We start from the raw sequence: 27,970 nt of genomic DNA on the forward strand, positions 1-27,970 counted from the left end.
CAGCAGCAATAACCACCCCTAGCGCCTGGACAGTGGTCTTGAAACATCATTTCCCACTGAAAGAAACCAGAGCTTCTCAGAAAGATGGCTAATTCCAGGTATGGGCAGAAAACAAGATGAGCCTGGAACATCTTAACATACCAAACAGCAAAGCAGCTCTCAAAAGACTGCTGAGGTCATGCCAAAAGGACTCAGAGGCCCCACAAAGAGGTGGTCCTTGGCAAAGAGAGGACCTCTTTAACTTTTAATAAGGATAAGAACGGCAACGACTTGAAGCGCATCAGACATATTTAATTCATGAGTCTATAATAATATATTAAAAGTACTGGTCACTTTCAGAGAATGACCATAAATCAATTCACTACTTTGAAAACTGGTAAATAACGGGAGAAAAAAATCAAGCATTTATCCTTTTATCTTGTTTTCCCTATATGTTACAAAATAAAGAATACAACTAGACATTTTGTGTCCCCAGATGAAAGAGCACAACACTACGGTAACACAGCTTGCCAAAGGGATTATGTCTGAGCAGCTGAGCCTCCAAGTCCAGCAGAGAATCTAAAGGAAACGGAGGGCAGAAAAACAGAACCCCTGTGTGAATAAAACCCAAAAAGAGAAACCCACAGGTCAAAGCTCAAGGATAAATTGTGTGGAAAAGGGATGGTGGGGTGGGTGGAGGACTGTAAATAAATAATCCTAAAAGGCATATCAAAAACCATGAATACAACTGAACCACAGGGTCTATGAACAGGCACTTGGCCATAAAACCATAAAGAAACCTAAACGATTACTATAAAAGTCACAATATACTTTCAGGAGGGAGGGAGAGAGCTCTGATGGGGACAGGACATGTGGAAGGGCTTTTAGGGGTCTGGCCACATTTTATTTCTTGACCTGGGTAGTAGTTACAAGGATGTCCACCTGAAAATAATTTACTAAAGTGAAATATGTATTGGGTTGTGTTCTGTATTTGTGATTTATTTTACAATAAAAGAGTACAAACTGGTAGATAATATTAGTGTGTAAACCACTGTGGGAGGAGACAAAGAGGGGGGCGATGCTGAATGTAAATTACCCTCATTTATGGCACTTTTCATTAAAGGCCCTCCTTTGAGAGCCTCTTCTGTGTTGGATCGGAAGAGGATCCTAGAGCTTTGAGTTGGGGAGCAATCCTCTGGCAAGGGAGTGCTGCACTCAGTCATGTCCCGGAAAATCATCTCCTTCTCTTCCAGTAAGAGTAGGATCTGCTGGTCCTTTTGCTGAAGTTGTTCTGCAGGTGCACAGAGAAGAGATCTGGTGACTTGACTGTTCACTATGATGAGATGACTAAGACATGAGCACCACCTTGTGGTAATGCACGGAACCACAAGGAACATAGCTTGCCCCACTTTCTTTTTCATCATGAAGGCAGTATCAAGCTTCTGATCTGTAATGTCTACCTGGAAAACTATTCTGGGTCTTTCTAGGCAAATACCAGAATTTCTGACATAACGAACTTTCTGTTCCATTCTCCTGCCTCCTGTTTATTTCTCAACCCGCACACTCTTCTCTGGCTTCTGCCCATCACTCTGCATCTGCTCTTTCCAAGGTTACCCTTCACTGCTGAATCCAGTGAAGTCTTTCATTTCATCTTTTCCAGCATGGATGACTTCCCCCATTTAAAACTGTTTCCCGGACTTCCCAGGTGGTGCAGTGGTTAAGAATCCGCCTGCCAATGCAGGGGACACGGGTTCGAGCCCTGGTCCGGGAAGATCCCACATGCCGTGGAGCAACTAAGCCCGTGTGCCACAACTGCTGAACCTGTGCTCTACAGCCTGCGAGCCACAACTACTGAAGCCTGTGCGCACCTAGAGCCCGTACTCTGCAACAAGAGAAGCCACCGCAATGAGAAGCCCCCACTAGCCGCAACTAGAGAAAGTCTGCGTACAGCAACGAAGACCCAAGGCAGCCCAGAATGAACGAATGAATGAATGAATAATAAAATAAAATAAAATAAAATAAAATAAAATAAAATAAAACTGTTTCCCTCCCTATCCGCCTTTGAGGACACTGCTGGTTCTCTCTTCCTACCACTCTTACTCCAGCACTTTACAGACCAGACCTGCCACCTGCCATGAATGAGTATCTGGGCTCCCCCCACCCCCCAGCCCTGGGCTCCATCCTAAACTCCTTTCTATACTTTACATGCTTTCCTCTCGGGGACCTCAGTCACTCCCATGGCTTCAATTACCTCTTATGTGCTGATAACTCACAAAAGGCACCCCAAATCCTACCCACTTTTTGAGCACCAGACCGCTGAGTCCCACTGTCAGGCGGCTCTCTCCACCTAGACGCCTTGTTCTCCGCAGGTCAGAAACCTCTGTTCTCCCTTCTTGCCACCCCTCTTGCCTCCTCCCGGTAGCCTGTGGCCTCTTCCTCAGGCAACAACATTGTCATCCCCCAGTTACCCAGCTGGAAACCTGGGAGCGGTTTTGTCTCCTCCCTCTGTCCCACCACCCACCACAGTGGTTCCTTATTTCTTACTCACGTCCATCCCCCCTCCAGCCCATTTCTCACCAAACACCCCAAGAGTCCCCCAGCTGGCTTTTCCACTCCCAGTGGGCTCCCCCAGCGCCCCAAGCAATTCTCCCAACTGGTGTCAATACCAATTAAAAAAATTTAAGTCTAAATTTTGCTAAAGAAATTGTATCATTCCCTTTGTTGCCTTTCAAGATGTGGTGGCTTCCTGGCTTAACCTCCCATCCCTCAGCCCTGACTCTCCAGACATACCAAACCTTCATTCCCTGGCAGACGCGTCAAGTCCTGTTTCACTTTTCCCCTGACTGGTCTTCATCTGCTGAGGTAAGTTTTTTCAGATGTAGCTCATGTGTCATCTTCTCTGTGAGACTCACCACAGGCAGGATTCGTGGGTCCTACACACTTTACATGTGTCTGTGGTCTAGATGGCCTGTCATTTATGTAGATCTCCCTTGCCAGAGTGGGGGTTTCCCGACGGCAGGGACAGTGTTTCAGGGCTCGTTGCACCCCTAGCACCTAGCGTTATGCCTGGCCAGGTGCTTCATACATGTGAAAAGAAGGCAGTTCTTATCTCCGCCATCCTAATCACAGGCAGAGATTAAAAAATGTGATACTGGCTCCAGTCTAAATCTGTCCATCTCTTTTTTTGTTTTTCTCCCCATTGAAACAGAATGAAGTAATAAGTAAACTCCTTGGGCGCCTCTATTTACTTGACTCTGGGCCTTACTTCTACCCAAAGCACAACACGTATTTACTTCAGAACACTCAGCAAGCACCGGCAAAGGGGCACGAGCACTGCGCCCTGCAGTTGAGCAGACAGGGAGCACAGCCCTGGCTCTGCCATGAACTGTGTGTGTGTGACCCTGGCTTGCTTGGCCTTCATGGGCCTCAGCTTTCTCACCTACACAGTGGGGACTGCAATACAGGGCTTGCAGGGATGCCAACAAGACTACATGAAACAGTAGGGCCTTGACAGAGAGTGGTCAAACGTAACCCATAGGCACACTTCTCCCCAAACCACCTCATGACGGATTTGGAACGCAGGGCACAGTGGCGGGGGTAACTGACAAATGGATCAACTGGAAAATTCTTTCCCGCAAGTACCTTTCTCTCCTTGTTTTAATCTTAGATGTGACCATGAATTCTGGCAGATTCTTCTGTGACAAAGTACAAAGACCGTCACCAGGGTCCAAGGACACTGATACCGAGACGAGAGGCCCAACATCTCCTCGATCTAGTATCAGACACATTCCTACAGCCATTGTTCACCAGGACCTGTGCCAGCTCAGATTTGGTCTCTCTTTTGTTAGGAGCTATTCCCCTCCTCGGTTGACATGCCTGCCGGGACGGCTCTGGGATGGAGGAGCAGCGGGGACTCCATGGGACTGCAGACGCCCCCAGACAGGGCCTCAGACTGCTTCCACCAGCTTTACCTTTTAACTCCCGAGCTTTGGTGTCCAACATCTTCTTTTCTTCCTCATTCTCACTAGGAATTCCTTCATCTTCATCTCTGTTCCTAATACAACCACAACAGAACAGCACATTCTGAAGATGTCGATTAGTCTGATGGCGGCCCGACCATTATGAAACCACAGAGATACCAGGAGGCGGGGGTGGGCCAGGGTGTGTGACTCACAGGGTGCTGATCGTGTCCTGGATGATCTGAATCCAGCTGTTCCGCTCCTCTTTGGAGCTGGCGTGGACTTCCACCATCTCTGGATCTTTCATCCCCATACTGATTAGGAACAAACCTTTCTCCTCGTGTGCTACCTCTCTTACAATCAGCTTCTTTAGGGAGATCACCGTTGACTTCTGGTCCTGGAAAATGGGGAGAGCGCAGACGTTAAGACATGGATACAACATTCTAGCTCTTAAGATAACCTCTGTCTAAGGTAAGACTAGATGCCTTTTAAAAGCTCACTCACATTTTATGCAACAGAAAAAGATTTCCAAAAAGGAAACGAAAATTTAAGGTTATCAAGGTTCGAGTCCTGTTTTCTGCACGATGAGTCCTTTCCGGTTCGTCACAGAATCTGGTTGGCAATGTTATAAATTGGCAAGATTTGTAATACGTAATGTGTGAGACATACTCCAGTGACAGATTTCTTTTTAGATCAAATGCCAAAGGCTCTCAAAAGGATTATGAGGGAACAGAAAAATAATTGGTGGGGAGGGAGGTGGGCAGAAAACTGCAAGGGTATATAAGAAATGACTCGGAGGCATTTGTCCTGAGCCAATTTTAAGAAGGTGGGAGAGCAGTAATACAGTGTTAACACTCACCACCTACCATCACGAGTTTGAATACTATTAATTACAAACAGCAGAGACAAACAATTCAGCTTACCAATGACGCAAAGACGTATTTCTGGTCTTTTTCTTGAAGGAAAACTAAAATGTCAGTAAGCAGGACCGCTTGAACTTCTGTAGAGGGGGGAAGGGAAGAGAGAACAATGACCACTGAACGGTGAAGCACCTTCAGGGCACTTCATTAGAGGAAAACTCAGCAACACACCCGCACAGCACATTATTACACTCCCCCAAGGCAAGGGCTTGACATTTCTGCAGGGTCCAGATATGGTCATTAGATTATTTTAGAGGCATTTTAAAATGGGACTTATCACCAAAGCCTTGTCCTGGGAAGGCTTAAGCACTCAGTGCTGGAAAGATATATCCCACAAGGCAAGATTTTTAAGAATAAATACTTTAAGAGTAAAGCTGGAAAGAAGGACTTTAACAGATGCTAAATAGCAACACATTCTACAGGTCATAATACTCAGGTCATAGTATTTCTCAACTTCTGATCACAGTAATGGGAAAAAGGCGTGGGACAGCAGACAGGAAGGCTGCCAGAAGGTGATGTACAAGAATATCTCAGTCTAATGAAGGGCAGGCTTCATCCACACATCCTAGAGGACACGGATGGCTAGACAACACCCGCTGCCGTCACAGGTACACGGAGTACAGTGGCTCCACTCCCGGCTCCAACACAGCACAGTCAACCTCAACCCCTCTGCACCATGGAAAGAGCCTTCTCTTCTTCTCAATTAAGACAAAACAAAAGCCAAATTAACATCTCTAGTTGGATCTAGGAATCAAAAGAATGCCACAAACTCTTGCTCTAATCCTCTAGGAGTATGAAGTGACATTTCCCATTATTCCCTTAAGGACAAAGTGGGACCTCCCTGGAGGTGAGCCGTCTACTGACACCTAACAGGTCCCTCTGTACCACCTTCACTCTGGAAAGGGGAGCCTACAAATCTCTGGGAAAACAACGGGCTGACTTATGCAGCCGCCTCCTGGGTGGGCAGGACCCTCTTGGCCTTTTCTACCACTACTGCCAAAACTGGGGTGCCCTCTCTGTGTAATTCATTGCAAAGCTATGAGGAAAAATAGAAGCAAGGATGTCTGATTCCTAGGGTGGTCTAGTTTTTCAGCCTAGACCACAGTCATTTTCCATGCACTACCATTAGTTTTGACTGGTTTTTTTTTTTTTTTAACTTTACTTTTAAATAGTTCAGGTGTCTGCCAAAAAAAAAAAAAAAAAAGAGCTCTAAAACATACGTTTCAACTTTATTGAATCCTGAAGTTGACGTGATCACGGCGTCAGTAGATCAGAGAAAAACAACCCTACCCCTTTCAAGGGTTACCCGGCACAGGACTGGCTGTTCTTGGCACAAGTCATTTTCACTTGGGGGTGAAAATGACTAAACACCAAACTCTTATCTCCACTGGAGACATTTTAGGCCACAAAACCTATCGTTCTGCCATTGCTTTGACCGCAACATGATTCCAACAGCTGGCACCCATTAGTTTTTATTTCGGGAATGAATAAATAAACTGCCGTGTAAAGAAAACACAGCGCTGGCAGCAACCCTAGGAAACCCATCCTTACAAGAGAGGGCAGGTACTTCCCCACCATCAGGCTACCTCCGACTCGGCCTCACAGTGGTGGTGAGGCCAGAGCCCTCAACTGTGGGCTCGGGACATCACAGAGCAGCAGGGCTGGAAGGAAGGAGCTGCAGGGATCGCACAGTTCACGTTCATCACGGAGCAGTGAGAGGCACAGCTGGCTGGTGGCAGGAAGGGGTATTTCTTCTCTCTGAGATGACCCTGCCCGGAGGAGCCCTTCCCGGATCCCTGCGACAACGACCGCCCTCGTCTCGGTCCCTGGTACCTCCGCACCCCTGCTGTCCTCTACCCTGCCCCTAGCAGCTGAACTACACACACTCTAACTCACTCACCCCTTTCCTGCTCAAACCCTCCATTCTGAGCCCATTCTTCGCTCACTCCCATCACCAGAATCCCTGTCAGCTCCCTAGTCTGGAGCACACACCCACCCCAACCTGGCCCCCGGCCGATTCTTCAGCCGTATTTCCTGCCTCACTCTGCTGCCAGAGACCCCGACTACCCACCCTTCCCGACGGGCCAGACCCTTCAGCTCCACGCTTCCACGCTTCCTCCTCCCTTCTGCCTGGCTCCCTCCTCTTGTCCCCAGTTCACGCCTCTCTATTCTGGCAACCATCCTACTGCAGAGCAAGAACCTCTTTACAAGTCTCTTCATTCTCAGCCCAACTTCTCATGCAGGGTGTCCTGCGACATTCACCTTTGAGAGCAGCTGAATGCCTGGGATTTCTTTACTATGTGGTCTGAGCATGGTGAGACCCTAGCTAAGGAGTCCTGGGAATTCTCCCAGAGCAGCTACCTATAGCATTACTTATACCTCGGCGATGAGAGAAGCACACATTTTCACTCACCTGAGTTTTATGTCAGCGGGGCTGACGGCACTTGGCTGCTTTGTGTGCTCAGCTCACCGAGGCCAGGGAGGTGGGCTGGGTATACTCAAGGCTACTGCTGAGGTTAGAGTTACCATATAGGCCCAGAGGATACAGGTTTGATGAAAACAATTATTAAAAACAAACAAACAAACAAACCAGATGTACAGATGAATGAACAAACCTCCTAACTTCTTTCACTTGATGGGGCTGATCATTTAAAAGGTAAAAACTAAAACAGAAAGTGAGTATCTTTTATGACCTCTTTTGCTTAGAGAAAGATAAAAGATGGAAAACAAAGTTTAATAATAAATCTAGTTGCTGTGAGTTAAACTTTCGTTTCTCTAAGGTCTCGGGAGCTGAAAATTCCTCTGCCATCTCTTAGGAACGAGTGATGTATTTTTAATCTCAGAGAATCTATGAATTGTGCACCTCATGGTATTTCCCTCCCAGCAATTGTTTTGCCAGAGACCCTGACCCCAAATGTGCTGCCCCTCTTTCATAGGGAAAATACGTCTTCCTTAACACCTTGTTTTTTTGTATGAATCTTACCCTTTGCTTTGTTCTTTAAAAAAAAATTTTTTTTTCATTTCCCCTGACTGCATCATTTCCTCGTTCTCTTACTGTATTCTATATGGTTTTGTAAGCCATCTCAAACCAGTCTTTTCTGATACAAGATTAAGATCAGTTAAATGCCTGCTGCTCCTGTGTGATGTCTGGACATGGGTCCCTGGGAACAACCTGGTGACATCTGGATTCTGCCCGCTGCCCTCTGGCACACGCTTAGACTCTGACGAGAGTGAGCCTCACCTTTCAACCTCCCTGTTGTGCTCTTCAGAAACACGCTCCCATCCCGCACAAGCTTCTTCCGCTTCAGATCCTCCTTGGCAAACATCTGACCACTCTTCATTCTCATGATCGACTTGCTATCTGTCTTTGTATAAATTTCATTGAGACGGACCTTCTTTTCATAACTCGCCACTTTGCTGTCCACAGCTCCAATCACATCCTTCACCAGGCCCAGGGACTGAGCTAGATCTTCCTGTTCCACTTCACTGTCTGAGAAGGAAAGAATAACTGTCTCTACTGGGCAGAAGGAGGGGCACCCTGCCTTCTTTTTTTTTTTTCTTTTTTTTTTGGGGGTACGCAGGCCTCTCCCTGTTGTGGCCTCTCCCGTTGCGGAGCACAGGCTCCGGATGCGCAGGCTCAGCGGCCATGGCTCACGGGCCCAGCCGCTCCGCGGCATGTGGGATCTTCCCAGACCGGGGCACGAACCCGCGTCCCCTGCATTGGCAGGTGGACTCCCAACCACTGCACCACCAGGGGAGCCCCAGGACACTGCCTTCTTGCTCCACATCACTGTCCTCCCTCTGTGGGCACGCTGGCAGAGCGAAGCCAACACGTCGAAGAGCACGTGCCTACCCCTCGCTCTGTCAGAGTTTAAATCAAATTAGATGTTTCAAAGATACAGATGACATGCAATTATGTGCCACGTTCTAAAGTGGAAGGAACCCAACATTTTTAGGGAGGGAGAGGAGCAACCAGTTTTTTATTTACGTCTTTGTTTTACCTAATCCTTAATGTAACTGCCCAGGAGCAGGATTAGTTGAGAGAGAAACTACTAAGTAGTGATTAAACGAGAAACAGCGGTGATTCTAGCACTTGTAGGTGGAATCACCTCCCAGTCTAGGGACAAGTGACAAGTTGCTTAGGTCATGAACTCTCATTGGGATCACTAAGTGGTTCCTTCCCTTCTTGATCTCATTCACCCTAAGTCTGCTGATATAACACTTTATGTTTCCACTCAAGAAAACTGTCTTTAAGATAAAACACAGGCTCTCTTTTAGACCTTCTCGATGTAAAAGAGTTCTTCTACGGGGTCTCCAGTGCTGTTGGACAGACCGGAACAGTCCACTGGCAAACAAGACTGAGTCCAGAGAGAGACGCACCTTTGGTACACTGCAATATTCTTTGGAACAAAACCGGGTATTTGGTGATCCGTTGGGTTACAAGCAATATACACTCTGGGATTCCAAGCCTCCGTACGACTGAACTGCTCATCTTCTTCTGCAAGGAAGTAAACCAAGTGTCAGGATCTACCCAAGGGAGAAGGCTCGAGCCAAAACTGACAGTGACACAAGGCTCTGGACAACAGGGAAATCCCCACCGTTTCACATCGATACCTTCACAAAGGCCTGAAAACGCTTATCCTTGGTATAGAGGTCTTTGAAGTAGTTTACAGACTGGTTGTGCTGCCCACAAAACTTGCCGTATGTCTTCTTTAAGCGTTCTGCGTTCTCTCCTGAAAACTGCAGAGGAAAGAGAGCAGAGGTTATGCCATAACTCAGAGTGCTAAACTCCTATTACCATTTTGTCCAAAGTTTCCAGTCTACTTGTGAAACCCAAGAGAGCTCCCTCCAAAGATTGAAAGATTAAAATGGTACAGGAGCTTTAGAAAACAGTTTAGCAGTTCCTCAAAAAGTTAAATATAGAGTTACCATATGACCCAGCAATTCCACTCCTGGACATAAAAACATATGTCCACACAAAAACCTGTATATGAATGTTCACAGCAGCATTATTCACAACAGCCCCAGAGTGGAAATAACCCAAGTGTTCATCAGAGGATAAATGGATAACGTATGAATGAAAAAAGCCAATCACAAAGGACAACATATTGCTTTATTCCATTTATATAAAATGTGCAGAATAAGCAACCCCACAGAGAAAGTAGATCAGTGGTTGCCTAGGGCTGGGGAAGTTGGTGGGGGTGACGATGATAAAAATGCTCTACAACGGACCGTGGCGACGGCTGCACAAGAGTCACGGATATACTGAAAACCACTGAACTGTGCACTTTAAATGGGTGGATCACATGGCATATAAATTACATTTCAATAAAGCTGTTATATATATTTAAAAAATAATAAATACAGAGATATCTATGTACTGTGCACGTAAGAAATGCAAGATGTGTTTTAACTCCCATTTGTCATAACACAGTAATAAAACAGAGAGACTCACTAGAAGTCTTGCATGAGGTAGCAGTCTCAAAGAAGTCATCCTGATAAGTCAGAAAGACATCAGAAACGTCATTCCCTAGGGATCTGTTTATCCTACTTACCTCAGGCCAGCAGGCCTAACAATTCTGCATGGCCCTTACCTCATTCCCAAGCGTGTGCAATCTCAACCACTCATCTGAAGCTACGTTCACTGTGGGGTAACCGCTGAGTTTCTGTATGTAGTCCACAAGACACGTGCTAAGCATCAATTCCCGCTGGACTAACAATCTCTGGAGGCAACACAACTTGATCCTTACCCCCAAACTTGAAAAAACGTTCAGCGTAGCCTTTCCTTTCCCCCTTTACCAACAGAGGAGCTGAGGCAGAGAGATTTTTAAGTGATCGGCTCCCACCACAAAGCAAGTGCCCTACAAGGGTGACTCTAGCACTGGCGCTCAGAACCAACACATGGACACCATGGGGCTAACATCTTACTAGAGAACATGCACAGATACAAGGAGCTACAAGGCCAGAGGAAGTACCAGTGCAGGTCTGAGGGTGGAGAGGAGGGGCAGAGGGAGAAACATGGAGAAGGACAGGAGGGGGATGTTTGGGGAGGAAGGGTCCTCACTTGCAGAGCTGACCGTGCCCACTCTGAGGCCCTGACCACCAGTGTGAACGCATTCACTACACTGCATCTGCATTTACTTCACGACATGCCTATCCTTCTCTCCTAGAACATGAGTTCCATGAAGCAGAGGTCTACACTATACTTACCTTTGTGGTTCCACCTGGTATTGAGTAAATCCCCAGTGAATACATGAACAATGAATGAATGAAGGCACCAATGAATTAATAGGGCAAGGGGTACAGACTCAAGAATACAACGAAAGGACAATATTTCCAATTTTCAGGCAAATGTTCCAGCAAGTAAGCCTCTGCTTCCACAAGGAGGCAGAGACTTGCCGGTGAGAAAGAGCTTGTCAGATGTGATGCGATCCCCTCTGCCTATAAAGGTTATACTAGCATTATTCATCTTTCAAAAAGAATGTTTTAAAAAAGAAACATTTAGAAACTGCCTATGACATATACACCTGAAAGTATCAAAACAATTTTTAGCTAAATTGCTTTTGACGTAGGATTGAAACCATACCATACCTTGATGAAAATATTAGCAAGAAATATTTTATGAATTATTTTACAGTTTCTTAGTCAAGTTTTTAGTCTCAGGTGGTTTTTAGATAAATGAGCCTTTTGATTTGAGGCACAAGTTGAAGTGGAGACTTCCAAAAAATATTTTTTGATCTCTTAAACTATAGTATCTCTGATGTTGGTACAGACTCTGAGGAAGAAAAACTGGCTTTTACTGTGTATCTACCATGTATGCTGGGTACTTTATATATACATTACCTCTTAAATTTTAAAATAGCATTAAAAGAGAAAATCTACTGTCCTCAATTACAGAAGAAGAAACTGAGGGTGGGAGAGATGCAATCACTTGCCTAAGCTCACAGAGATCGTGAGCAGTCCAGCCAGGATGTGAACGCACGGCTACGGGGCCCCCAGTGCGTGTGAGAGGCACCAGGCACCCACCCGCTGCTCACCTGGTGCACAAGCACATCCCCAATCCTCTTGATGAGAAAGTTCTTTTCACTTTTATCCACCAGTGAGTCCTTCTTCCGCTCCAGGATCCTCTGAAAGAACTGGCTGTGGATACTGATCAGCTCATCCAAACAGGGGAAGAGCTTCTCCACCATCTGCTGCTCGAAGAGCAGGTCGGCCGTCATGCCACGGCTGTACACGTCGCTCATGATCTTGAGTGTGCGGAGGTGGTGGAACTCCGTCTGCATCAGCTCTGGGGGAGGTACAAGCCTCAGTGGTCAGGAATGCTCTCCTGGAGGATTCTCCTGCAAAGTGTGTCTGCTGCTACTAACAGCCCAATTTTGTCTTAAGGCTATTTATGGCCCAATTTAAACTTTAAAACTGAGTCAACAGCTGTCTTTTCCCTAAGGTGTTTTCATCCTATTCCTCGATTTTTCATGGGACCTCACACTATTTTCTGACAGGTGTACTGGATTCCATCACTCTTAAGTGGTGGTTTCCAATGTGGTCTTCATTGGGATTCAAGACGTTTCATAATTTACTACGTTCCTATTTCCCAGAAATGACTTGTGTTTAGTCTAGTTTCTACTGTAGCTGAGGAATTAAACTGTACTGTCACAAGAGATCTCTTTTTAGGACTATCACATAAATAAGCACTCATATTAAATAAAACGTCCAATAAAATTAAAGAATATAGGGGACTTCTGGGGAAGATGGCAGAAGAGTAAGACACGGAGATCACCTTCCTCCCCACAGATACACCAGAAATACAGCTACACGTGGAACAACTCCTAGAGAACACCTACTGAACGCTGGCAGAGGACCTCAGACCCCTCAAAAGGCAAGAAACTCCCCCATGTACCTGGGTAGGGCAAAAGAAAAAAGAATAAACAGAGACAAAAGGATAGGGACGGGACCTGTACCAGTGGGAGGGAGCCGTGAAGGAGGAAAGGTTTCCACACACTAGGAAGCCCCTTCGCGGGCGGAGACTGCAGGTGGCGGAGGGGGAAAGCTTCCGAGTCGCGGAGAAGAGCACAGCAACAGGGGTGCGGAAGGCAAAGCGGAGAGATTTCTGCACAGAGGATCGGTGCCGACCGGCACTCACCAGCCCGAGAGGCTTGTCTGCTCGCCCGCCGAGGCGGGCGGGGCTGGGAGCTGAGGCTCGGGCTTCGGTCAGAGGGCAGGGAGAGGACTGGGGGTGGCGGTGTGAACACAGCCTGAAAGGGCTAATGTGCCACAGCTAGCCGGGAGGGAGTCCGGGAAAAAGTCTGGACCTGCCGAAGAGGCAAGAGACTTTTTCTTCCCTCTTTGTTTCCTGGTGCGCAAGGAGAGGGGATTAAGAGCGCTGCGTAAAGGAGCTCCAGAGACGGGCGTGAGCCGCGGCTGAAAGCACAGAACCCAGAGACAGGCGTGGGACGCTGGGGCTGCTGCTGCCGCTGCCAAGAGGCCTGTGTGCAAGGGCAGGTCACTGTCCACGCCCCCTTTCCGGGGAGCCTGTGCAGCCCGTCACTGCCGGGTCCCGGGATCCAGGGACAGCTTCCCTGGGAGAGCGCACAGTGCGTCTCAGGCTGGTGCAACGTCACGCTGGCCTCTGCCGCCGCAGGCTCGCCCCGCACTCCATGCCCCTCCCTCCCCCGTGGCCGGAGTGAGCCAGAGTCCCCGAAGCGGCTGCTTCTTTAACCCTGTCCTGTCTGAGCGAAGAACAGACGCCCTCCGACGACCTACATGCAGAGGCGGGGCCAAATCCAAAGCTGAGACCCGGGAGCTGTGAGAACAAAGAAGAGAAAGGGAAATCTCTCCCAGCAGCCTCAGAAGCAGCGGATTAAAGCTCCACAATCAACTTGATGTACCCTGCATCTGTGGAATACATGAATAGACAACAAATCATCCCAAATTGAGGAGCCAGGAGTCAGTGCTGTGCCTCTGAGGTGGGAGAGCGAACTTCAGGACACTGGTCCACAAGAGACTTCCCAGCTCCACATAATATCAAATGGTGAAAATCTTCCAGAGATCTCCATCCCAACACCAGCACCCAGCTTCACTCAACGACCAGCAAGCTACAGTGCTGGACACCCTATGCCAAACAACTAGCAAGACAGGAACACAACCCCACCCATTAGCAGAGAGGCTGCCTAAAATCATAAAAAGTCCGCAGACACCCCAAAACACACCACCAGACGTGGACCTGTCCACCAGAAAGACAAGATCCAGCCTCATGCACCAGAACACAGACACTAGTCCCCTCCAGCAGGAAGCCTACACAACCCACTGAACCAACCTTAGCCACTGGGGACAGACACCAGAAACAATGGGAACTACGAACCTGCAGCCTGCAAAAAGGAGACCCCAAACACAGTAAGACAAGCAAAATGAGAAGACAGAAAAACACACAGCAGGAGAAGGAGCAAGATAAAAACCCACCAGACCTAACAAATGAAGAGGAAGTAGGCAGTTTACCTGAAAAAGAATTCAGAATAATGATAGTAAAGATGATCCAAAATCTTGGAAATAGAATAGACAAAATGCAAAACACAGTTAACAAGGACCTAGAAGAACTAAAGATGAATCAAGCAACGATTAGAAACACAATAAATGAAATTAAAAATACTCTAGATGGGATCAATAGGAGAATAACTGAGGCAGAAGAATGGATAAGTGACGTGGAAGATAAAATAGTGGAAATAACTACTGCAGAGCAGAATAAAGAAAAAAGAATGAAAAGAACTGAGGACAGTCTCAGAGACCTCTGGGACAACATTAAATGCACCAACATTCGAATTATAGGGGTTCCAGAAGAAGAAGAGAAAAAGAAAGGGACTGAGAAAATATTTGAAGAGATTATAGTTGAAAACTTCCCTAATATGGGAAAAGAAATAGTTAATCAAGTCCAGGAGGCACAGAGAGTCCCATACAGGATAAATCCAAGGAGAAATATGCCAAGACACATATTAATCAAGCTGTCAAAAATTAAATACAACGAAAACATATTAGAGCAGCAAGGGAAAAACAACAAATAACACACAAGGGAATCCCCATAAGGTTAACAGCTGATCTTTCAGCAGAAACTCTGCAAGCCAGAAGGGACTGGCAGGACATATTTAAAGTGATGAAGGAGAAAAACCTGCAACCAAGATTACTCTACCCAGCAAGGATCTCATTCAGATTTGATGGAGAAATTAAAACCTTTACAGACAAGCAAAAGCTGAGAGAGTTCAGCACCAACAAGCCAGCTTTACAACAAATGCTAAAGGAACTTCTTCAGGCAACAAACACAACAGAAGGAAAAGACGTACAATAACAAACCCAAAACAATTAAGAAAATGGGAATAGGAACATACATAGCGGTAATTACCTTAAATGTAAATGGACTAAATGCTCCATTCAAAAAACACAGATTGGCTGAATGGATACAAAAACAAGACCCATATATATGCTGTCTACAAGAGACCCACTTCAGACCTAGAGACACATACAGACTGAAAGTAAGGGGATGGAAAAAGATATTCCATGCAAATGGAAACCAAAAGAAAGCTGGAGTAGCAATTCTCATATCAGACAAAATAGACTTTAAAATAAAGACTACTAGAAGAGACAAAGAAGGACACTACATAATGATCAAGGGATCGATCCAAGAAGAAGATATAACAATTGTAAATATTTATGCACCCAACATAGGAGCACCTCAATACATAAGGCAAATACTAACAGCCATAAAAGGAGAAATCGACAGTAACACAATCATAGTAGGGGACTTTAACACCCCACTTTCAACAATGGACAGATCATCCAAAATGAAAATAAATAAGGAAACACAAGCTTTAAATGATACATTAAACAAGATGGACTTAATTGATATTTATAGGACATTCCATCCAAAAACAACAGAATACACATTTTTCTCAAGTGCTCATGGAACATTCTCCAGGATCATATCTTGAGTCACAAATCAAGCCTTGGTAAATTTAAGAAAATTGAAATTGTATCAAGTATCTTTTCCGACCACAACGCTATGAGACTAGGTATCAATTACAGGAAAAGATCTGTAAAAAATACAAACCCATGGAGGCTAAACAATACACTACTTAATAACGAAGTTATCACTGAAGAAATCAAGAGGAAATCAAAAAATACCAGGAAACAAATGACAATGGAGACACGATGACCCAAAACCTATGGGATGCAGCAAAAGCAGTTCTAAGAGGGAAGTTTATAGCAATACAATCCCACCTTAAGAAATAGGAAACATCTCGAATAAACAACCTAACCTTGCACCTAAAGCAATTAGAGAAAGAAGAACAAAAACATCCCAAAGTTAGCAGAAGGAAAGAAACCATAAAAATCAGATCAGAAATAAATGAAAAACAAATGAAGAAAACGATAGCAAAGATCAATAAAACTATAAGCTGGTTCTTTGAGAAGATAAAAAAAATTGATAAACCATTAGCCAGACTCATCAAGAAAAAAAGGGAGAAGACTCAAATCAATAGAATTAGAAATGAAAAAGGAGAAGTAACAACTGACAGTGCAGAAATACAAAAGATCATGAGAGATGACTACAAGCAACTCTATGCCAATAAAATGGACAACCTGGAAGAAATGGACAAATTCTTAGAAATGCACAACCTGCCAAGACTGAATCAGGAAGAAATAGAAAATATGAACAGACCAATCACAAGCACTGAAATTAAAACTCTGATTAAAAATCTTCCAACAAAAAAAAGCCCAGGACCAGATGGCTTCACAGGCGAATTCTATCAAACATTTACAGAAGAGCTAACACCAATCCTTCTCAAACTCTTCCAAAATATAGCAGAGGGAGGAACACTCACAAACTCATTCTACGAGGCCACCATCACCTTGATACCAAAACCAGACAAGGATGTCACAAAGAAAGAAAACTACAGGGCAATATCACTGATGAACATAGATGCAAAAATCCTCAACAAAATACTAGCAAACAGAATCCAACAGCACATTAAAAGGATCATACACCATGATCAAGTGGGGTTTATTCCAGGAATGCAAGGATTCTTCAGTATATGCAAATCAATCAACGTGATACACCATATTAACAAACAGAAGGAGAAAAACCATATGATAATCTCAATAGATGCAGAGAAAGCTTTCGACAAAATTCAACACCCATTTATGATAAAAACCCTGCAGAAAGTAGGCACAGAGGGAACTTTCCTCAACATAATAAAGGCAATATATGACAAACCCACAGCTAACATCATCCTCAATGGTGAAAAACTGAAAGCATTTCCTCTAAGATCAGGAACAAGACAAGGATGTCAATTCTCACCACTATTATTCAACATAGTTTTGGAAGTCCTAGCCATAGCAATCAGAAAAAAAAAAAAAGAAATAAAAAGAATACAAACTGGAAAAGATGATGTAAAACTGTCACTGTTTGCAGATGACATGATACTATACATAGAGAATCCTAAAGATGCTACCAGAAAACTACTAGAGCTAATCAATGAATCTGGTAAAGTAGCAGGATACAAAATTAATGCACAGAAATCTCTGGCATTCCTATATACTAATGGTGAAAAATCTGAAAGTGAAATCAAGAAAACACTCCCATTTACCATTGCAACAAAAAGAATAAAATATCTAGGAATAAACCTACCTAAGGAGACAAAAGACCTGTCTGCAGAAAATTATAAGACACTGATGAAAGAAATTAAAGATGATACAAATAGATGGAGAGATATTCCATGTTCTTGGATTGGAAGAATCAATATTGTGAAAATGACTCTATTACCCAAAGCAATCTACAGATTCAATGCAATCCCCATCAAACTACCACTGGCATTTTTCACAGAACTAGAACAAAAAATTTCACAATTTGTATGGAGACACAAAAGACCCTGAATAGCCAAAGCAATCTTGAGAACGAAAAATGGAGCTGGAGGAATCAGGCTCCCTGACTTCAGACTATACTACAAAGCTACAGTAAGCAAGACAGTATGCTACTGGCACAAAAACAGAAAGATAGATCAATGGAACAGGATAGAAAGCCCAGAGATAAACCCACGCACATATGGTCACCTTATCTTTGATAAAGGAGGCAGGAATGTACAGTGGAGAAAGGACAGCCTCTTCCATAAGTGGTGCTGGGAAAACTGGACAGGGACATGTAAAAGTATGAGATTAGATCACTCCCTAACACCATACACAAAAATAAGCTCAAAATGGATTAAAGACCTAAATGTAAGGCCAGACACTATCAAACTCCTAGAGGAAAACATAGGCAGAACACCCTATGACATAAATCACAGCAAGATCCTTTTTGACCCACCTCCTAGAGAAATTGAAATACAGACAAAAATAAACACATGGGACCTAATGAAACTTCAAAGCTTTTGCACAGCAAAGGAAACCATAAACAAGACCAAAAGACAACCCTCAGAATGGGAGAAAACATTTGCAAATGAAGCAACGGACAAAGGATTAATCTCCAAAATTTATAAGCAGCTCATGCAGCTCAATAACAAAAAAACAAACAACCCAATCCAAAAATGGGCAGAAGACCTAAATAGACATTTCTCCACAGAAGATATACAGACTGTCAACACACACATGAAAGAATGCTCAACATCTTTAATCATTAGAGAAATGCAAATCAAAACTACAATGAGATATCATCTCACACCAGTCAGAATGGACATCATCAAAAAATCTAGAAACAATAAATGCTGGAGAGGGTGTGGAAAAAAGGGAACACTCTTGCACTGCTGGTGGGAATGTGAATTGGTACAGCCACTATGGAGAACGGTATGGAGGTTCCTTAAAAAACTACAAATAGAACTACCATATGACCCAGCAATCCCACTACTGGGCATATACCCTGAGAAAACCATAATTCAGAAAGAGTCATGTACCAAAATGTTCATAGCAGCTCTACTTACAATGGCCTGGAGATGGAAACAACTTAAGTGTCCCTCATTGGATGAATGGATAAAAAAGATGTGGCACATATATACAATGGAATATTACTCAGCCATAAAAAGAAACGAAATTGAGCTATTTGTAATGAGGTGGATAGACCTAGAGTCTGTCATACAGAGTGAAGTAAGTCAGAAAGAGAAAGACAAATACCATATGCTAACACATATATATGTAATTTAAGAAGAAAAAAATGTCATGAAAAACCTAGGGTTAAGACAGGAATAAAGATACAGACCTACTAGAGAATGGACTTGAGAATATGGGAAGCGGGAAGGGTAAGCTGTGACAAAGCGAAAGAGAGGCATGGACATATATACACTACCAAACGTAAGGTAGATAGCTAGTGGGAAGCAGCCGCATAGCACAGGGAGATCAGCTCGGAGCTTTGTGACCGCCTGGAGGGGTGGGATAGGGAGGGTGGGAGGGAGACGCAAGAGGGAGGGGATATGGGAACATATGTATATGTATAACTGATTCATTTTGTTATAAAGCAGAAACTAACACACCATTGTTAAGCAATTATACTCCAATAAAGATGTAAAAAAAATAAATAAAGAATATAATTTTACAGAGAGAGTAAAGGATAGAAATAAGATGTCTCTATACCTCAAAGTTTTCAAAAGAAAATCTTTGAGATGCTACATACTTGAAAATTGATTTGACATAGCCCAATAAATCCCCTAATAAACAATGCCAGACAATGCACATCAAATATTAGCAGAGCACATGAAGAGTCTCACCATAAATCACTTCTTGACGTTTGACCACATCTTTCTTTTGCTGTTTCAGAAACTTGCTGTCCACTATCTGACTCCAGGACTCTGCTTCCAGCTGTTTGGACTCAATCTCAAAGTCTCCCATTAGCTGCCCTTCATTCATGTCTGTACCTACTCCTCAAAATACAAAAAAAATCAATATCAGAATCCTGCATCTGTGACCTCTAAAAAAAACCTCTGCTGGACGTTCCTCATGGTGATAATTTCATGAGACATAAACACTCTACACTAATACAGGGATGTTCATAGAATATATATTCTATTAGAAAAGATCATTTTCTGTTCCAGAGTGACATACTCTATATTCAAGACTTCAGTTAAGGGTGATAACCGTCACATAAATCAAAGGTGATTAAGACATGATCAGGGTCCTGGTGACTTGACTTGTTTAAGAGAGTAGGCTTACAGCTGTGCCAAAAGAGCTAGAACTGAACGTGTACGAAAGTCTAGGGGAAGGAGAAGCGTTTGTACCATAATCTGACCACATTAAAATCAATGACATCCTTCAGTGGACAACCATCTAACAACAGGGTAAGTGGGTTTACCAACTCATTATAAAGCATGTGATGCTTTACAGACAGTTCAGAGAAGTTTCACAGGAGTAAGGAAAAGGCAGGAGATGCGTTAGTGCTTGCATTCTAGGAGATGGCACAAAGTCTCTGCAGACACACACAATACATGCCATGATTTCTGCTTACCCTCATCAGTAAGGGACTCTGTTGACTCATTGACCTTGCTGATTTTATTTAGTGAGTCTGTTGAATGAGACAGGAATTTCCATGTGTTTGATATGTTCTCATCATTGCCAACTCTGGGGGCAAAAGGAAACACATACCGTCAGATACATTCTGAGAAGCCATAGTTTCCAGTCTTAAGTGAAGATCTGAAAAACTATAAAGTGACAGCTGGCTGCAAGTACTACAGTGATGGAAGACAAATTACTTAGGTCAGGTACCCAGCAATATGCAACACAAACTATTAAGGAAGGTTGGAGGCACTTAACATCACTGCAAGCATGAACTTTTTGAGCCTTGGATTTTTTTTTAATGATAGGTAGCAAGGAGAATGCTCTTCCTTCAAACTGCATACACATTATATAAGAAATTTTTCTGTTTGAAACTCATGTCTAACCACTACACTTTTTCCCTGTGTTCCCTAAATAACTATAGACCAAGCACTTATATTAAACCATATTCTTCCAACTTTTCTTGAGCCCAACTCACCAGCTAGCACATTAGGTACCCAGTAGATGTTTGTGGTATAACACAAAAGTAAGCCAGAGTCATTTAAAACTAAATTTTATTTAAAGGCCAACTTTTAAAAGTCATAATATAAACTCATTTGGATAACATGAGAACTTGGAAAAGAAAGCCTTTGGTTAATTACAATAGAAAAACAAAACGATATAAAAATCCCTGAAACTTTGTTTTTAATGAGGAGGAAACATTAGCCAGCACAGAGGTTAGGAAACACAGACAAAAGGAGATTTGCATCCTTCAGTTGGGAATTTTCCTCCAGCCTAGGTTAAGAGAGCTGCAAGAGATGTTTTGAGTCCTACATTTGAGATGACTTCTTTACTGGATGGGAAGGCAGGCATCTTACCCCAAACAGCCAGCAACATCATAATTGGCCCCGTGCTAATCACAGACAGCCGAGGCCTGAACAATCAGGGGCCACAGCAACTTCTGGAGGGACCATAAAAGGAACTCAGTGCAGATGAGGGATGGGGAACCTACTGTAGTACCCGGCCCATTATTCACTCCCATGACTTAAGAGTCAAGAGGCAAGTTAAAAAAAAAAAAAAAAAAAAAAGCGAAACAAAACACAGTTACCCCCTCCCCCCAGGTTCATCTGACCAACAGAAAAGTGTGACATATGAAAATACAAGTGATTGAAACCAAACATTCAGAATTAAATCTTTTTTTCTATTCCCACTTCTTATTTTGATCTGAAAATCATCCTTTTAGAAGGCAGGTTCTTGAAAAGAAGGGCTGATCATGTATAAAAGCAGAGGACAACTGGCCTAAAAATGGTGTTTAAAGGGGATCCTTGCTACAAAATGGCGATCGTGATGGTGCATCAAAGTGTAATCCTCACCCCACTCAGCTGTAGCACTAACCCATTATGTTATACATTTCTTTCTAAAACAATCTTTTTGTCAAATGGTATAAATTATTATGCTCTGTCACCTAGATGTCAACTGTGTTAGCTTTACATCCCCACTCACCCAGCAATGTTCTGAATGGAGACACTTTTGGAGAGCGACACACTCTGCTGGGACCGTCTGTTAGCAAACATGGGGGCGGCAGTGGTTTCATCGGCCAGGAGGACTGCGGACCGAGGGCGTTCCTTGGGCTGGGAGGCTGTAAAGAATGAAAGGACACCAAATGAAGTATCACCGACACATGCCCACCAGCACTGACTCAACTGATGAATGCCAAATAGAAGCAAACTGCTTTAAAAGAGATTTACCCTGGGAGTGTAAATAGGTACAAAAACTCTATGGAAGACAACTTGGCAATAGCTGTTGAAACTCTAAATGCCTATCTTTGATCCAGTAATTCCATTTAGGATATGTTTATTCTACAAGATTTACTTGTTTATATTTGAAATGACATATGTCCAAAGTTATTCAATGCAAAGTTTGGTAAAAGCAAACTGAGTATCAAAAGAAGATCAGTTAATCAATCATGGTACAGCCTACATGTGAATACTATGAAGCTTTAAAAAAAAATGAGGACACTCTCCATGAACTGACACAGATCTGCAGATAACATATTAAGGGGGGAAAAATCAAGGTGCAGGGCTTCCCTGGTGGCACAGCGGTTGAGAGTCCGCCTGCCGACGCGTGGGACGTGGGTTCGTGCCCCGGTCAGGGAAGATCCCACATGCCGCGAAGCGGCTGGGCCTGTGAGCCGTGGCCGCTGAGCCTGTGCGTCCGGAGCCTGTGCTCCGCAACAGGAGAGGCCACAACGGGGAGAGGCCCGTGTACCGCAAAAAAAAAAAAAAAAAAAAAAAATCAAGGTGCAAAATAAAGTGTGCAATAGACCACCTTTTGTGTTTTAAAAACATAATTAATAATCCAAATTGGTATTTGCTTTATTTTGATAAAGAAACTTAAGGAAGGTAAATATAAAACTAAGAAAAGTGGTTTACCTGTGGGGTGTGACGGCAATGAGGATAAAGAATCATATATTTAAAAATTTAAACTAATTCAAAGTAAGAGAAAAGGAGACCGAGAGAATTTTAAGGATAAAAGGAGCCTCAGAGATAAATGAGGCTGGTGTTCTTTGGGAGGACCTACCAAGAAATGCGTCAGGGGCTGGTGAGATATGCAAATTCCCAGCCCTCCTTGTTCTGTGCGGGTGGGACCTGGGAGCCTACACATTTACCAGCTCCCCAAGTGATTCTTCTGTACAATGTCTGAGAACACAGGTTTTGACCAATTCCTTTAATGTACAGATGAGGAAAATGCAACATGTGTTTGAGGTCACATAGCTAATTTGTCCTCATACTGCATACTTCTCTTGAACTTGACCAAAGAGGAAACTGGAGCTCTAATTTCATGCTAAAGTAGTCACACTGCCATCTGGGTAGCAAATTATTTTTCCTTGGTAGCTAACTAAACTGCTGCATTTCCTGTCCATCCCCAGGAGCATCAGGAGCTGAAGGAAATAAGACTGGGGCAGCTGTTATGGCTTCACAGTATTACAGGATGTTTCTGACTTAATAAAATTAATAAAACCATTAATTTCCAATTCAAATTCTATTTAGAAGAAGGTGATATAATAAACACCAGAAACATGCTACCCTATAACACGACCAGACCCTTCCTGCAGGAAGCACACAGGAAACTAGGAGATGTGGGTCCCACACCAACAGGGAAGAAGGGCAACTGGCAGGGAAGAGAACATGCTCAAGTGTTCAAGAGCCTGGAGCACATCCTCAGTGTCTCAGAAGGGAAGCTGCTGAGCAGATAAAATCTGATGAAGGAAGAAACACCTGTTCTTGAAGAACAGTAGGATGTGGGTAAGTCAACAGAAAAAGAGGACATTCTGATGAGGAGAACTACATGAAGGAAGGCAGAAACACTCTATTAATGTGAAAGGGAGAAAACAAGCAAAAGAGGAAGTACATAGAGGGGCGTATATAAGGGATCAGTGAAACGGCTGGAGAAGCAGAACGAAGTCATGTCTTGCAGAGCCCTGAACCTTATAAAGAACAACCTGCATCTAAAAGGCAGCATGGGGGGTGAAAACAACAACTTTCCCTTGTTGAAACCAATCCACTCCACTCAAGGAAGTTGCTAACTACTCTCTGAGCCTCAGCATCCTTATTTGTGATGGTGATGGTAGTGGTGAAAGTAAACACTGAAGGAGGCCTCTCACCAAGTACTTCACTGGTGTGATCTCACTTAAACCCGATGACCACCTGCTGATACTATTACCATCTTTTCACAGAGGAGGAAAACGAGGTACAGGGGATTTAGTAAACGTCCGAGGTTATGCGGCTGTTAAGTGGGATGCTGGGACTCAGACCCATCCAACTTGAATCCACAATCTGTACTCTTACTGCTACGTTACCTCAGGAATAAAACGGGTAAAACAGGAATAAGAGTACATGCGGGGGTCAGACCTAATAGGTATTTTTTGGAAAAATGCTATTTTTTCTGATTTGAAAGAAAAAAAAAAGGTTTCTGAAATAAGGGATAATGTCACAGAACAAAAGTTTAAGGAAGATTAGACTTGTAAAAGGTGTTGGAATGGGTTGGATCATTGGTTAAAGTGGGTGACTGTCTGGCACAACTTTTCTTCTAGGAATCCACATGCAAAGATGGGCAATAATTGGACTTCTGTCTAAAGGGACTCCACACCCTCCTGGTGGCACAGTCTCTACAGCCATTCCGGGGCCATCTGGAAGCACTCAGAGCAGTCGGGCACAGAGCAGTGGTCCTCAAGCTTGAGTGTGTGCATCACCGTCACCTGGAGCATCTACTAAAACACAGATCACTGGGCTCCGCCTCTGGAATCTCTGACGTAGTAGGTTTGGGGAGGGCCCAAGAATTGGCACTTCTAATTGATCCAGGATCTACCCTTTGAAAAACACGGCCTGAGGGTAAGTTTCACATGGGCTCCCATAGAGCAAATTTAGGTGATATTCATTACTGCATCTTTATGACAGGGGTTGGAAACAACTCAGACAACCATCTTTGGGGGAACTGATAATTATAATGTGGTGTATATTTTTGAAAGAACACCATGCAGCGATCTGAGACAATAGCTTACCTATAGTAACACGCATAGATCTCAAAACCATATTGAGTGGAAAAAACCCCAGCAGAATGGATAAGCAAGTCCTATCATCTAATTTACATTTAACGCACAAAACCATAAGAGATATTTCCAGAGGTACACATATGTCTAAAGATACGGCAGATTAGAGAGGTTTACATGAAGTATACTGCAGTGCGTGCTGAGGAGGGTAAAGGAATGAGATAGGAAATGAAGAATGAAATGGGGAAAATATTAAGTAAAACCAAAGTGAAGCTTTGCACAGACTGGAGAAGACAGGTTGATGTGAATGGGAGAGGTGTGATTTACCCAATTTGTGTACCACTGAAGTCCTTGGGGAAAAAAAGATTTTCATAACTCCACAGTTTGTCAAGAAGTTTATAAGCAAGATCTCATCTGATGCAACTGTAACGCTGCTAAAAGCGAGTTTCACTGTCAACTCACGCAAGAGAAATTTCAAGACACACAGTGCCTTTTAAGCGAAGACACACACTATTCTAGAACCTTCCAGAGAGTTTGATGGTAGAATGGTAAGCTTTTGGTCAATGAAACTGCAGCCTTCTCTAGGTATTCAAATCTTGCTTAAGAATAACAAGTAAATACTACAGAAGTATGGGTAAGTCCTGAACCAGAGAGGCGAAAAGGAATCATGAGACGTGGACCGAGCTACTTACACTTGTTTCTCATAATGACCGTGGGCAGCGAAGATGTGTCATGTGCTTGAAGGCTCCCTTTGGGCTGCTGAAAGGAAAAGAAAGCCTGAGTGAACCCTGCATTTACAATTTATCTTCTGTCAAGTTTCAAGAGGCTTAGAGCAGGAAGCCAGCTGCTCCTACCTCCCTGCTCTATTCCTGCCAATGGTCCTCAGTACCCTAGTCCTAGATAAGGCACCCACTCTGGCTCCCCTCTGAACCCGCCAAGCACTCTGATCCTGCAAATGCCGTCTCTTCTGCCTGGAATGCTCTCTTCACCTTCACAGGCATGACATTCTTCTATTTCAAGATAATCCCTCCTTGGTAGAGCCATCTGTTAGCTTCTTTCTTCTCCTCACCCGAGGCAGTGACTGGCACCCCTTAGAATCCTGCATGTGCCCCCGCCTAGTTTTTTCCTTATTTATGGTCATCGTCTGCTTGTCCATCTTCCCCACCAGAATGCCGATTCCTTAAGAGCGGCATCTATGCCTTTTTTGTTTCTCTTTCTCCAGTGACTCGCATTTATAAGGTGTTAAATAATTAGGTGTTAAATAATTCTTAGGTAAAGTGCTAATTTTAAGACTTTTGTTGTAGCATGGAACAGAGACACTGTGTGAGAAATTACAGACTGAAGCAATTAGTCTGAGATAAATCATTAGTGAAAAAGGGTCCATTTAAAATGGAACTCCCCCTTTCAGGTTACATTCTTTTCTATGGGATATGCTGTATCCCTATCATTCTCCTTCTCTATAGCACATTCACAGTAACAGCAGTCTTACCAGAGATCACAAACTCCAATGCCTGTGGGGTCGGGCAGGTAACAAAGGACAGAGGCGAGTTGGAGGAGGGGGGGAGTGGCAGGCTGGGGCTTGTATATCTTGTCTAGAGGAGGCAGCAGTCACTCAGCCCCAGTGGATTATCACCCACCACCCACCTCTCCAACATTTAAGGAACTACAGGCCAGATACTGTTCTACGTGCTTAGGAGCTATTGATGGATCACTTGGCAAGTTGAGTGCTTACATTCTAGTGGGGGGAAGGTACAGATCATTAAAAGTAAATGGAATATAATAAATACAGTTGTTAAGTAGACCCTAAGAAGGTGATAAGTAGTACTATGGAAAAAAAGAAAAAGAGCAAGGTGGGAATTGGGAATGCTGGGTAAGGGGAAATACCAGGGCTGTGAGATCTTCCATTTCTTCAGGAGAAATTGGAAATCCAAACTGGTGTGAAATACGATTTTTCAATAAATACACTAACTCAAATAAAAAAAAATTACTCCATGAGCCAAACAAAATTTATGTCCATGGACTGAATAAGATCTGGGGTACAGAGGTCTGTCATCTTTACACTAGAGTTCAGTGCTTCTCAAAGTGTGGTCCTCGGACTAGCAGCATTAGCATCATCTGGGAACTTATTAGAAAGGCAAGTTCCTGGCCCCTCCCCACCCGCCAAATTGGAAGCTCTGGGAGTGGGGCCCACTGTCGTCTTATAACAAGCCCCAAGGTGATTCTAATGCACACTCCAGTTTGAGGCCACTGCACTAGATAAATGCGTTTGGTTACTGGAAGCACACAGCATGCTGAGCATCTGTGTAGATGGAGCTGGAGAGCACTCTTCTGACAAGGAACAAAGACATTTATGAGTGACTACAACACTGAAAACCACACAGGCCACCTAAACGCCCATCTGCCCCCAGCCTCGTACTCTTTCTTTAAGGGCTCTGATATGCAGTGCCTGTTATCACACAGCTGCATACTCAGAGCACCTAACATCATACACTTCCTGCTCCTGTCATGTGATCCACACGAGCCTGTGGAGAAAAGTGCTGCCAGACAGGCCCGTTTAACCCTGACACTCCCCAGCCCATCAGCGTGTCAGAGCCCCTGATTTCCACCTGCTGCCCTCATGGTCCTGAAGAAGGAAGCCAGGCGTGTGAAAGGCAGAGGAGGTCTGCAGACACAGTTAAGAAGAAAACCACTTCAACGGCGACACAGATTAAAATCACAGAAAAATGTGCATTTAACATGGAGAAGCTCTGAAACCATTTTACCTTCCAAAAGCCACAAATTCCCGAGTGTGTTAAGAAGAGAAAAATCATTTTTGGTTATTTTAGTCTCAAAGTAGGTACCAAATGATGAAAATAAACAAAAACTACAACCCCAAATCTCCCATCTCTGAAGATCTTATTGGTTTAGCCAGAAATGTCTTACCTTCATTTTGACCTTTGCACAGGAGGCCAGACTTTCTCTACAGCCTTTGTGGACAAAAGCACTACAACCTGAAAAGAGAGCAAAACCCCAGGTGACATTAATACACAGCAAACAGATCCCCCAGACTGATTTTTCCACTGCCACAGCAA

At 43.8% G+C, this 27,970-nt stretch overlaps 2 protein-coding genes and 1 long non-coding RNA gene across 11 annotated transcripts in view; 2 read left to right on the plus strand and 1 right to left on the minus strand.

Annotated features, from left to right (window-relative positions):
* KLHL25 (kelch like family member 25) overlaps positions 1 to 1,947 on the plus strand; it is a 105,229-nt gene extending 103,282 nt beyond the window's left edge. The window contains exon 2 of the transcript XR_009531773.1: positions 1,640 to 1,947. The gene's annotated coding sequence lies outside the window, so the exon portion shown is untranslated. The remainder of the gene's footprint in view (positions 1 to 1,639) is intronic.
* LOC132488556 (A-kinase anchor protein 13-like) overlaps positions 1 to 27,970 on the minus strand; it is a 371,872-nt gene that overhangs the window by 14,631 nt on the left and 329,271 nt on the right. For 7 of the 9 annotated variants that reach the window (XM_060096873.1, XM_060096872.1, XM_060096871.1 and 4 more), the window contains 13 exons: positions 27,822 to 27,889; positions 25,592 to 25,658; positions 21,854 to 21,989; positions 20,325 to 20,437; positions 19,591 to 19,743; positions 11,896 to 12,146; positions 9,473 to 9,598; positions 9,239 to 9,356; positions 8,100 to 8,348; positions 4,862 to 4,938; positions 4,154 to 4,335; positions 3,951 to 4,033; positions 1,076 to 1,270 (listed from right to left, as the gene is read on the minus strand). In XM_060096873.1, the coding sequence (XP_059952856.1) occupies positions 1,076 to 1,270; positions 3,951 to 4,033; positions 4,154 to 4,335; positions 4,862 to 4,938; positions 8,100 to 8,348; positions 9,239 to 9,356; positions 9,473 to 9,598; positions 11,896 to 12,146; positions 19,591 to 19,743; positions 20,325 to 20,437; positions 21,854 to 21,989; positions 25,592 to 25,658; positions 27,822 to 27,889 (1,818 nt within the window). The remainder of the gene's footprint in view (positions 1 to 1,075; positions 1,271 to 3,950; positions 4,034 to 4,153; positions 4,336 to 4,861; positions 4,939 to 8,099; positions 8,349 to 9,238; positions 9,357 to 9,472; positions 9,599 to 11,895; positions 12,147 to 19,590; positions 19,744 to 20,324; positions 20,438 to 21,853; positions 21,990 to 25,591; positions 25,659 to 27,821; positions 27,890 to 27,970) is intronic. The other 2 variants (XM_060096869.1, XM_060096867.1) reach the window with 2 other exon arrangements.
* Positions 2,066 to 3,727, plus strand: LOC132488559 (uncharacterized). Its single transcript, XR_009531774.1, has 3 exons — positions 2,066 to 2,348; positions 2,713 to 2,841; positions 3,647 to 3,727. It is a non-coding gene; the product is annotated as an uncharacterized LOC132488559 (long non-coding RNA).

Source organism: Mesoplodon densirostris, chromosome 4 (genome assembly GCF_025265405.1).
Source record: "Mesoplodon densirostris isolate mMesDen1 chromosome 4, mMesDen1 primary haplotype, whole genome shotgun sequence".
NCBI classification, from domain to species: domain Eukaryota; kingdom Metazoa; phylum Chordata; class Mammalia; order Artiodactyla; family Ziphiidae; genus Mesoplodon; species Mesoplodon densirostris.